Genomic DNA, 12,704 nt, shown 5'->3' with positions numbered 1-12,704 from the left:
AAAGAAACAGAAAAAGAGGAGACAGAAATATCTGGGTGACTTACAAGCGCAAGCTTACTTCACAGGAATTGATCGAGAGGAAGAGAAGAGGAAGGAAAAGAAGGGAACTAATTGCTGCGATGTGCACGAGAGGAGGCATGTTAAGGTCGAGGGAGTGGCTCTTTAATATGGGAAGCTTTGCAGTCGAATTGAAAGGGATGGGAAGTAATTTTAAAGCAAGGCCAAATTTTCCATGAATTTAATTTGCATCTGAATTCCAAACAAACTACCTGGGACATCATTTAAATTTATGACTTTTGGGCCTTTTTTAGGTGGTTGTCAGACACCATAAATAGTCAAAAATAGTCTTTTTTTACAAAACAAAAATAAAAAATCAACATATTTTAGAGCTGGCCAATGAATATTCTTACTAAAAGGAAAAGAACAGAAAGAAAAATAAAAATGCTGGAGTATAAGGTACACACGCTATGAGGCAGAGGGGGGAGCCCACGTACCCCTATCGAAGCATTTAGCTCCCCCATGGTCACCTGTTTGGCGCGTTCCATGGCCTGGACCACCTGTTGTTGGTGCTGTGGAACAAATCAAGGTGTCAGTAAGGGCAGGTAGATGGACATTTAGTCTGTTTTTCCCCCAACAGTGAACTCATAACAAGTATAATTTATAGCATTTGTTGTTTGATTTTAGTGGCTGAAGAAAATGAATGTGCTCTGTCCATCTGCAGCTCTGTGTGTGACAGTGATGAATGTGTATGTATGTGCACACCTCCTGTGTGCGTCGATCTCACGCAGGAGAGAAAAGAAAGAGGACTGAATGTGACACATCGTGTGTGTGTGTGTGTGTGTCCCACCTCCTGTGACAGGAAGGGGATGAGCTGAGCACAGATCACGTTCAACCGCTTGGCAATCTCCGTCTAAAAGAGAAAAAAAGGTACTGTCACTTTGATGAATAAACACACACACAAACACTCGCACAGCCAAGATTCAGCATGAACACAAAGAACACGCACACCCTCGTGAAGGTTACACACACAGGCGCACGCACACAGTGTGGCTGTGGCCTGTTTCTCCCAGGGCCAGTGTGGTAAATATTTCAGCTGCTTACATCTGGTCCATGCAAATGGAAACTCTGCCAGAGAGTTTGGCTAAAATATTCATGGACAGCATCTGCTGTGGCCACAGCCAGCCCACACATCGTGTGTGTCTCTGTGGATACACGCCCAACTCACCATCTTGTGTGTGTGCATGTGTTCCTGGTGTGTCCTTGCATGTCTGTTTGTCTGTGTGTGTGTTTGCATTTTGCATGCTTGAGTGTGTGTGTGTGTGTTTCCTGCTGGGGGTCAGTGATTCTTGCTGTGGGTGTGTGTCTGTCTCGATCTGCTCTACTACACAGCCAACAGCAAACTCTTCCTCCACGCCCCCCCACCCCCACCCCCACTCACCGCCATTTCTCTTTCCCTTTTTCCTTCCATCCCACTCCATTTATCGCTCTTTCCATCCATCTATTCCTCGTTTCATTCCTCCCTCCCTAATATTAGCACAGTAATCAGTGTTACAAGCTCCGCCATGTAACGTCTAACGCACACACGCGTGTGCACGCACGCACGCACGCAAAATCATGTTTAGCGGCAGGCCCAACAAGGCCGTTAGGGCCAGTAATGATATGCATGCAGAGATCATGACAACATCATTATGGCCACAGGCTGTTTATCTTGTTGACAGCTAGACCCTGTTCTGTGTGGATGTGTGCTCGCATGTGTGAGAATCCATGTGAGTGTGTTTGTGTGCATAGCCACACTCACCCCACCCCATTCTCTCTCTTAAGTGATTTATTGATGCTGGACTGAACTTCCACCCTTCCTTTTTCTTGCTCTTCCTCTCTCATGCTCTTTCTCTCATTCCTCTTGCTTGCCCACCTCTCTCCCTCCCTCTACTCTCCATTTGTCAGCCAGCCAGAGTGCCCCCCTCTACTCCTGCCCTTCTCCCCTCCATCCTCTGAATCCATCACCCCCCACCCCAAGGGAGACACAATGATTTCTTGTTAGAGAGCTCCAACTACTAAATGACATCTTCAGGAGGGAGGGAGAGAGAGAAGGAGAGAACACGAGCAATCGAGAGAAAGAGGATAAAGAGGGGAGGACAAAATGAGGGGAAATGAAAAGAGGAGGCAGAGGAAGGAGAGGAGGAGGAGGAGGAGGAGGAAAAGGGCAGATTGGGTTGAGGAAATGACAGCCAATGAACGAAGGATGTAGGAGGGAGAAGAGAAATAGAAAGAAGAACAGAAGGAAGGCGGAGGAGGAAAATCGAGATTGGGAAGTGGTGGTGGTGTCGTGTGCATGTGTGTGTGTATGTGAGGTGGGAGTGGGGTGGGGGACAGCAGCATGTCAAAAGCAAAGCGATTGAGATGGCGAAATGAACGAAGAGAAGGAAAGAGAGCAGACAGCAGGAAGGCAGTGACCTGATTTAAAGTGAAATTCAGCATGGACTGTATGTCTAGAAGGAGACAGAGGTGGAGACAGGGTGCACGGAAAATAGGGAGATAAAGAGAAAGAGAAATCAATCAAAAGGAAGAGCGACAGAGATGGTGAAGAAATGGAGATTAAGCGCGGGGAGCATTAAAAAGATACAGTAAGACATAAATTGAAGGGAAAAGATAAAAAAAAAAGGAAGATGGGATGGAGAAGTAGGGCGACAGTGAGAGAATTGAAAGGACAGAGGGAGGGAATAACAGACGGGGATTTATGATGGGCAAGAGGGAAGGGCAGAGTATTCTCATCTGTCTGTGGTGGAGAAATGAATTCTGTTTGTGGATCCTATTAACACCTCCACAGCATAACACCGCTCTACAAGTCCGTCACAGAGAGGATTGACATAACAGCAGCAGAGACGGGAGATTTTCCTTAAAAAATAATTCTCACAGTTTTCGAGCTGATTGAGGGCAAAGGAAGGCAGAAGTGATAATACAAGAGAAAGATGCAAAGCTTCGAGATGGGGGTGGGGGTGCAGAAAGAGAGAGAATCCTGACTCACCTGTTTGTGCATTTCAATGTTAAGGCCGTAGGACATTTCGTAATACTGAAACAAAGGAGAATATCGGTTAATAGACATGAACGTACATAGAGAATAAGAGACTGTGAAACACAGCGGTAACACAGGATGTACAATGAAATCATCTCCCATGGATACACTGTAGGAAACAAGTCATCCGCTGAAAGATAAAACACGGACATTAACATAAAATAAACCCAGTTTATATTTTTCGGCAACTCTCATTAAACCAATAAGGCTGTGATAAAACAGCCCAACAAATACACTGCTGCAAACTAGGCTGCTAAGTCAAAAGTATTGAAAGTCTTGGCATTTTCACAGGATCAATAGACTTTAAGCCTAATTCAATAACATATAAAAAGTATATTTCTGTCTCACCTGAAAAACACAAATATTCTCTAGACAAGGAGTGTATACCCAAGAAGAATACCTATTTTTATTTTCTTACACAAAAGAATTGAGACAAATCAACTCTCCCGGACCACTCGCAACCTTTTCCTTTGCTCCCAGTTTCCCGACGTTAGGCCAAGCATGAGCACTCTGAAGTGCCCGCATGTCCCTAAAAGCTCATCGCTGCTAATTTCACCTTGAATCTGCTGAAAGTCAATGGCAATAAAATGACCCTGAGGCGTGTTTCGGAAGCCAGAAACCCAAAGCGGGGGAGGGAAATTGTCACCGGGCAGAGGAAGGTGGCAGACGATTGCAATAATCATGTCTAATATGAGCTATTTGACCCTGGCTTTTACCCGAAAGTACAAGGAGCTGCAAGGAATGCACGAGGTGTTGAATGCCAGAGAGAGAGAGAGAGAGAGAGAGACAGGTAAGGATCTCTCTCTTTCACTCAGTCCCCCCTCTTCTCTTTCAGAGATGGACCGAAAGGGAGAACATTTTAAAGTCAGATGCCTTGAAAAGTGGCAGGCTGACATTTGCTTTTCAGCGTGGCTGGTTGTGGAGAGATGAGATTGGCAGTTGGACAGCCAGAACAGGCTGGCAGGATGGGAGTGGAGATGGCAGGGGTCCTCTCTCTCCAGACATCTTTCCTGGCAGTTAGCGCACATGTGTGTGTTTGTGTGTGTGTCTGTGCAGGTGTATGTGTTTTTTAGCACAAGTCTCAAAGTGTGTAGGCGTGTGCATCTATGTGCTTTGTGTGCATGCTTTGCTGTGAGTGTGTTTTCAAGGCGCGTGTGCACGTTCCCCTGTGTGTGTGTGTGTGTGTGTGTGTGTGTGTGTGTGTGTGTGTGTGTGTGTGTGTGTGTGTGTTTGCCTGTAAGCCTCCATAAAAGACGCCTTTCCTGGCAGCTGGCAGCTCTGCTTGGCAATTGCTTTGCCAAGTTTCGTCTGTTGCTAAGCAACATCCAAACTCCCCCAAATCATCAGCCAGCAAAGAGACCTGGCCTGTGCTTGATGCCAGCTACCCCCTCCTCCCCATTGCTAAAACTTCAATCCCCCTCCCTGCTTCAAGCCCCCCGCTCTGTGCCAAGATTGCCACATAGCTCTTTTTTGGCACAGCGGGTTCTGGGCAGCCTACACTCTGTAAGCTGTGGTTGTTTATGGCTCTGATCACAGGTAAATCAAGGCTGGAGGTTTGCAGACTAAAAAAACAGCAAAAAAAGAGAAGAAGACAAAGAGTTTTGGCCTTCCCTTTATCTGGAAAAAGATCTGCTGATCATGTATCTTTCACAATCAGTCGTACCTCTAAGTAGCACGGAGGTAGAGGGACCACTTTTACGCTTTGTTACTCTTGTTGTCATGCCCAGATTTACAGATATTTTCTGCTATTCAAATCACAGCCTTGCATCAGCTTCTATAACTTTCTCTCATTTTTGTGATGAGATGCAAATGTTTCAGACTTGGTGGAATATCTGCAATGACTGGGCACATTACGCAGCAGCACCAGAACAGACAGACCAGAAGTGATCAATCAGAGCTGTGCTGGTGAGACGTCTAACGCTCTGAGTAACGCCAGTTTTGGCGATCATTTTCAGCTCCAATCAATGAACGAAAAAGATCCCAACAGAGTCGAAATAAACCACCTTAAATTCACATTCAAGACAATTTTAAGACATTCATCACTTCTGCCAATCTGTTTCCTCCTTCGAGGAATATAAAGTATTTCTAATAAAGAGTTTTCTTATTGGAGAAAATAAACCACATTTTTATTTTTCTCTAAACACAAACGTACCAGTACTTTCCCATCGAAAAAAAAAAACTGTTAAAATTTGGGTTTATTTTGTAGTTCGCTAATATGTGTTTGTGTGTGCATGTGTGGTCTTGTGTGTGGTTTTTGCTGGGTGTTGTTTGGCAGCTGTTAGCAGATGAAAGGGATTCAGGGGACTTGGCTCTGCACTTGTTGTGAGTAAATGTGGAAAGATGTGTGTGTGTGTGTGTGTGTGTGTGTGTGTGTGTGTGTGTGTGTGTGTGTGTGTGTGTGTCTGTCTCACCATAACATAGTGTCTCTGGATTTCAGTCTTCTCTGTAGCCAGTTTCTCACACTCCAGTTTCAAACTGCAACACAGAGAAGAATGGAAACAATATAGGCTGGCCATTTTGATTTGTATCACACGCCAAAATAAAAAATACACAGTGTAATTAGCAACATGACAACAAATTATTCCCTACTCATTCTCTTCCCCCTACCCCTCCTGTTTCCATCATTCACTGGGGAGGAGGGAGCAGGGTGACCGGGGTGCTGACAGCCCATTATCACCTCAGAGCAGAGCAGAAATAGACAAAGTCACGCTCGGGGCCTGAAATTCAGCCAAGACTGCAGGCAGGAAGGCACATCCGAGGTGTCTCTCCCTCGTTCTCTTTTTCAGTCTATCCATGTGTCATCCATTCATCCTCATTTTGTTGCTTTCCCATTTGCCAGCCAGCCTGTTTGTCTTTGGATCTGACCGTCCCCTGCTTCAATTTGAACTGCAAACTTTGCCAAGTTTGACTGAAGTTGAAGTTTCTGTTTCAAGTGGGTCAAGTGTGGCAGTTCTGTTTCACCTGTCTGTGCGTGTGTTCGGGACGTGACCTGTGTCTGTCTGTGAGCGTCTCGGGATGCTGCTTACTCCGAGGCCTGGCGTGGAGTCTAATGCAATCAAACACAAAAATGTATCTGAGGTGATAGCAGCCAAACACAGCTCCCATGTGTCCTATATTTCTGTCTGTCCTCTTCGTCTGCTCATCTCTCCTCACACCCAAACTGGTCCCTGATGTCTCCTAAATTTGGATGATGTCAGTTGCTAGACTTGCACACACACACACACACACACACACACACACACACACACACACACACACACACACACACACACACCATTTCTAAATGCGCTCAGGTCCGAGCAAACAAACACCTTCCTTGTTACCTCTGCAGCGCTCTCTTCATCTCCCGCACACAGAAATACACTGACCTCAACCCCCCACCCCCAACACCCACACCCTCCCTCCAAACAGACCTAGTACATTTTGGGCCTGAGGCAGTTTACGCCAACTTGTTTGCGGGCAGCAGATAGATTGATTGGGGGGGGGTTGCGGTGAGGTGGGACATTAAAGGTGGGTGCTGCGGGAAAGAGTGTGCGGAGGTGGTGTCGGTGGTGATGTGGGGGTCGTTTGGCGGAGGAAAATTAGAATATGATTAATACCGCAACATTACCCCCAGCCGCAACAGGTAATAACAGCCCCATCCGCTCCCTTTCTCCAGTGCAGCGTGCACACACACACATAATTGACTCATTTATCATTGCCAGTCAGTTGAGGAGAAGAGGGACGAGGGAGGAGATGGAGAGAAGCAGGACGCAGAGTGAGAGAGGAAGGTGGTGGTGACTGAGGAGGAGGGAGGGTAGTGAGGATTAACCTCACCACCCCCACCCCGCCACCCTATAGATTTTATTACACTGGAATTGCCTCTCGGCAGAAGTCACTCACAGCTGGGCTGGGAACTAATGCAACTCCGTGTGTGTGTGTGTGTGTGTGTGTGTGTGTTTGCATGGCTTCCAGTGTGTTAATCATGAAAAACTGGGATTATGCTTACAGAATAGCTGTGAACACAAACACACAGAAACTGTCCACCGGCTCAGAGCTAATCAAGCGATTCTCTATATAAATAAATACAACACAATCATGAAACAACGGCCATAATGCAACACTTTCACCATTTTCCAAAAAAAAAAAAAAAACACAATCACAATAAACTGAAAGGACAAAAAATAGGGAATGCCATGTGAAATCATTCATGAGTGGTCTGATTTGCATTTCCCCTGCGCAGTTACCCATTTCTCCTGAGTGTTTCTCCTGAAAAGTGCAAAACGAAAAAATAAATGATGATGAAATAATGATAATGATAATAAAAAAATGACTCACTTTTTAACCAATTATCATCAACACATTGTTATGTATTGTTTCCCACTTTCTTTTGCTTCGTTTAATAAAGCTGATAACGTCCATCAGAACGCGTGCCTCCTTACTTATTTTAGAGAATTCACAACCGACAACTAAAAGACAATCACTAAATCACCACATTCACTAAATCAGCAAATGAGCAACAGTTAGTCATCCTATGAACCACTAAAGTGCAAACACCTCCATACCCCCGATCTACAAAATAATAAAAGAAAAACAAACATCCATGTAGCCACAAAGTCTTGCAATGCTGCTGAGCAATTTATGGAGCGCTGTGCCAAAAACAAACGTATGCACATATACACGCCTACACCCAAACAGCGTGCAGATGGACAGCTCTTGTGCTTACAAGAAAGACCCCAAGGTCGTACTCAGAAAGCAATAACCATTCCCCAGAAAATGGACTTCAAGGATTGGAATTACTGCGCGAGTGTGTGTTGTCATGATGGGACTGTGGGAGCATAAAAGAGTTGGAGCGGGAGAAGAAAATGAGGGAGAGAGGGGAGGAGAGCGGTGAGCAGGAAGTAGGTATTTCATGTCGAAATGATTGCCTGTAATAATTAGTCTTTGGCTCAGCACCATTTACTGCGAGGGAGGGAGAGATGGTTTCCGAGGATGGAGAGAAAGCAAGATTGAGCGAGCGAACAAGAGAAAAAAGCAAGAAGAAAAAAGAAATGGCGTGTGTGTGTCTGTGCGCACACGTGTGTGCCTGTGTGGCATGGTGGGCTCGGTTCCTCCAATTTTTCACTGGCGGTGACAGGAGATAAGATGATCAGCCGAATGCGCTACAAATCTGCAGCCTGCCAGCCTTCAGACAGCTCTGTCAGTGCTGCCCTGCTACTGAGCACACACACACACACACACACACACACACACACACACACAGACTCACACACAAATGCTCTTTACGCACGCACACAAGGAAACGCGCAAACTAACCACATAAAGCATGGGAGAAAATGGTGATGTGTGTGAGAACACACTAAACCAGCATATTAACCGAATACACTGCATGTGTCAGGCGCACGGAAACATAACGTACACGTGAGCACAGACTGTACATACACCCACACACGTGCACACGTAGCTGCTAAATAAACACAGCGAGGAACACACACACACTCTAATGAGAGCCTACAGACAGTAAAGCATCTAATTCTGCACTTGGAGAAGAAATGTGCCGACTGCTTTTTAAGTCGCCGTGTTTTAAAATTGGGCTTGTGGGTATTGTAAAAATGTCAACGCTTTCCTCCCTAGCATTTGTTTTTCTAAACAATACTTTTCCTTTTCCTTCATTGATTTTTTTATGCTAAAGGAACAAAGGTATTTTCATATTTTCCCTCAATAACACGCTTGTCCATTGCTCCTGCTTACTTGAGGATTTTTTTTTCAGCTAAGGGGACAAGAGGAGCATTTTATTTTTCTTATGAGTGATCAGATTTGCAGAAATGGGATCTCTGTAAGCTAGTTGATGAATGATGGTAAATGATGAAACAGTAATTGCCAAATTATTTGTTCTTTTCCTGTGATAACAGATATTTTTTTCTGCACACGTTGGGCAAGTGTCGCTAAAGACCATCAAAATATTGACAAAATATTAATTTCTTCCTTCCACAAGCCAGTTATAGGTGTGGTCGAAAAATCTTCTCCCCAGAGGTGAAGAGAGGAGCGTGTGAAATGAGGCAGGACTAGATTTACATTACAAAGCTTTTACCACATTATATATAACATTTAAATCTATTTACATTCAGAAAAGCGTAAACACAGAGGAGTTATTTAATTGTTATATTTCTTGAAAAACTGCAAACATTAGCTGGTGCCAGATTCACAGATGTTTAATTAATTTCGTAGTTAATATAAGCAAATATTTTAGGGATTTGGAAAAATAGATGACCCCCCCCCCCCAAAACAAACAAAAAAAACTTGGGTTTTGAGCACTTTTGAATAAAGTGAATAAAGACCAGCTGAGAAGAAATGATGTGTGGACTGATCGTAACAAAAACGGTTTGTCAAATGGTGTCAAGTGCCAAAAGCTGGCAGAGAACTTTTGTCTTTAAATTTTTGTCTCAATTATTTCCTCTTGTAAATCACAGGATAAACACCGAGTTCAGAGTGATAGGAAACAAAGAAAGAACCATCAATTCAGACAAAGTGCTGCAGAAATACAGAATACTAACTAGTAATCCCAGCTTTAAACATACACGCATTATGCACACATGCGCGCGCGCACACACACACACACACACACACACACACACACACACACACACACACCGATGGGAGCGACTGCGCCAGTGTAGTGCCTTTACAGTGTCAGGACCATTTAGCCTGCCAGCCTGCAGGTATGTGACTGTTCACTTTACATCTCATTAACTATTGATCAACCTCCCCTCTCTGCTCTGCCACAAAAACCTCCGGCCTGCGTCCCAGTCTCTGTCTTCAAATACACACACTGTCTCTGAAACGCACAAACATACATACCAGGGACCCACCCAACTTGCCAGTGTACTCTTTCATCATCTCTCAAGGGCAAGTACAAGAGCAAACACACACACACACACACACACACACACACACACACACACACACAAGCCAGGAACTTGTCACACTGTTACCCTCTATGCCGCTAGGCTTACTGTAAAGGCTGGTCTTTTATAACTGTCTCCAACAAATGCACACAAACAACCACACACTGAATTAAAAAGGGAGAGGTTGCATCACACAAACCAACCCACAAAAAAAAAGAATCACATTAAGAAACCACAAACCCTCAGCCTGCTCTAAAGCAAATATAATTTTATCATTTGGTGAATGACAGTTAAACACAGGATACCCGTTTTATCCAATTATAACTGTAAACACGCACAAACACAACCTATCTATTTACATGCGCTGTAAAGACGTATTCAATTCAGGCCCACACGTGGTGGTGACAGCGTATGTAAGTCGACTTAGTACAGATGCAGCGATTCTGACATTATTGGCCGATACCAACATCTACGGCGTTTTTTGTTTTGTTATTTGTTCTGCCTTTTGTGCCAGTGAACCAAACAAAAACCAACAAATAAATAAATAAAAATTTTAAAATTATGGCTCATCTTTGAAAATCTACCAAGCCAAAAACCAATGCGGCACAAAAGTAAACACTGGCCACTGCCATTGCTAAATGCCATCGTATTTGCAGATTGACTGATGACAGCGAACGCATCACGCGTCACCGTATTTGTGCATCTCGACCTTCTAGTAAAGAGCCAACAGGCGTAGTTACATACTTGTGTTTAAGCACAAAGAGGTACAGCAAAAGCTTCTAAAGAAATTAAATACGCTTTATTCGGTGTTCATGCAGCACTGTGTAATATATTGCCTAACAGAGGTATGCAAATGACAGAGTTACTTAATTAGCGCTACTAATTTTTTTAAACTTATCATTTGTGCCTATTAACATAAATGAAACCGTGAAAAGATTTCAGTCTGAGCACTGTCTCCATATGTCTTATCTCTGTGTTATGAATTATTGTCCAAACCATTATTGTCCATAACCCAGAGATAATTTGTTGGATAGAGACAGTTTTTGAATTTTTACCTCTCTGCTCCACCTCAGTGGATTTTAAATCAAACAATCAATATGTGATTGAAGTGCAGATTTTCAGCTTTGGTTCAAGGGGTTAAGAAGAATCCTTTAAGATGCTCTGTTGCTGCTTGTTTGTGGGTTTCTCTGCATTCAGTTTTTTTATTTAATAAGTGAAAAGCTGCTCTGTGAGGTTGAGATCAGGCGACTGACTTTGCTATTTGATATTGAAGAATATTCCGTTTCTTTTCCTTGAGAAAGCCGTGGGTTGCTTTTTCGGGATGCTTTGGGTCATTATCCGTTTGCACTGTGAAGCGTTGTCTGATCGGTTTTTGCAGCATTTGGCTGAATCTGAGCAGAGAGTATATTCCTGTGCACTTCATCCTGCTACTTCTACCAGCAGTCACATCATCAATAAACACTAGTGACCCGTTTCCATGCCATAACGCTGCCTGTGCCATGTGTGATGTGTCCGATCATGAGATGTTTGTCTTCTTCTCCATATTTGTTAGTGTTCCCATCGCTCTAATTATGAAATAACAAGTAAACAAACCTCACATGGCTATGAAACTGCTTGTCAGTCAATTGTCCAATTGCTTTTGAGCCTGTGTATAAAAATGACCACAATTCTCCAACAGTTTACGCAAAATGATGTAAAACCCTCAAAATTAAAGCTGAAAGTCCGCACGTGTCTCGTGATCGGTCGGCTTTAAAACCCTGTGTGGTCGTGTACGGACGCAAAACTAGAAAACGGTATTTTTTGTATAAGGTTCAATAATCAGACGATCGGTTGATTGTGAAATTATTACACGCACGCAGCACTGACTGTATGTGCGTCAGTGCCGCTATGTCGTATTTGGGCAGAGATGAGTGGAGGGGCTCTTTAGTGATGAGTGGCAGCATATTAGTGGTGAGTGGAGAGTCTATCTTACTCTGCAGACCACACACACACACAGAGTTACAATGCAAGCACGTCTGCAGTCACCGAGAACAACGTGTGTGTGCGTTTGTACAGAAAGAAAATTACTGTAATGAGAGCTCTGTGTCAGCAGCTCCTCCCGTCTCCCTTCAGCCTGCTGATTACAGCCTGTTTAGATAGTTAGCACACACACGCGCGTGCACATGTACACACACACACACACACACACACACACGAGCTGACCCAGCAATGACCCTCTAATTAATTAACTCTTCCCTTTCTTTAGGTTGCTTAGAAATCTTTCTCACTCGATCTTACCAACCACGTGCAGCACCTAAAAAAAAAAAAGGGACACATAAATTTAGAAACGCGCCCTTACCACCCACCCATCCATCTATCCGCCCGCCTGCACACACAATGCACAGTTTCAGCTCATCAGCCCAAATCCCTTCCCACCATCTCTTTCCTGCCATCTAATCCGGCATCTATCAGAATCTGGCCACTTTCCCTGTGGCCAAAATACACAACTAAGCCTAGCTATTTCCAGACAACATCTATTTGTGTGTGAAGATAATTGGGGAGGCCCGTACATGTGTCTAAGCGTGTTAAGCATATGCATCGGATTGGGAGTCTGTCTGAACGGGTCAGTGTGTTTGTGTCTGTCTCTGTGGGCGTTCAGGTCATGTTTTCCCTGCAGGGTGAATAGTGTACAAGTGGATCTGATTACATGAAGGTGTAGCCTGCAATCAGAAGTGGTTCTGTGGTGCAACCTGTCTGCTGCTGGACTA

General features: G+C 44.2%; 1 protein-coding gene across 6 annotated transcripts in view; it reads right to left on the bottom strand.

Annotated features, from left to right (window-relative positions):
• The window catches only part of tle2a (TLE family member 2, transcriptional corepressor a), a 34,878-nt gene that overhangs the window by 9,318 nt on the left and 12,856 nt on the right, over positions 1–12,704 (bottom strand). For 2 of the 6 annotated variants that reach the window (XM_085264207.1, XM_085264208.1), the window contains exons 3-6: positions 5,485–5,548; positions 3,026–3,070; positions 848–910; positions 465–569 (exon numbers count right to left, since the gene is read on the bottom strand). In XM_085264207.1, the coding sequence (XP_085120333.1) occupies positions 465–569; positions 848–910; positions 3,026–3,070; positions 5,485–5,548 (277 nt within the window). The remainder of the gene's footprint in view (positions 1–464; positions 570–847; positions 911–3,025; positions 3,071–5,484; positions 5,549–12,704) is intronic. The other 4 variants (XM_085264209.1, XM_085264210.1, XM_085264211.1 and 1 more) reach the window with 2 other exon arrangements.

This window comes from Mchenga conophoros, linkage group LG23, assembly GCF_057382185.1.
Source record: "Mchenga conophoros isolate Kocher_MC1m ecotype Shallow Benthic linkage group LG23, M_conophoros_male_GT1.1, whole genome shotgun sequence".
Taxonomy (NCBI): Eukaryota; Metazoa; Chordata; class Actinopteri; order Cichliformes; family Cichlidae; genus Mchenga; species Mchenga conophoros.
The sequence above is the reverse complement of the archived record's forward strand: the minus strand, read 5'-3'. Positions and strand labels throughout refer to the sequence as shown.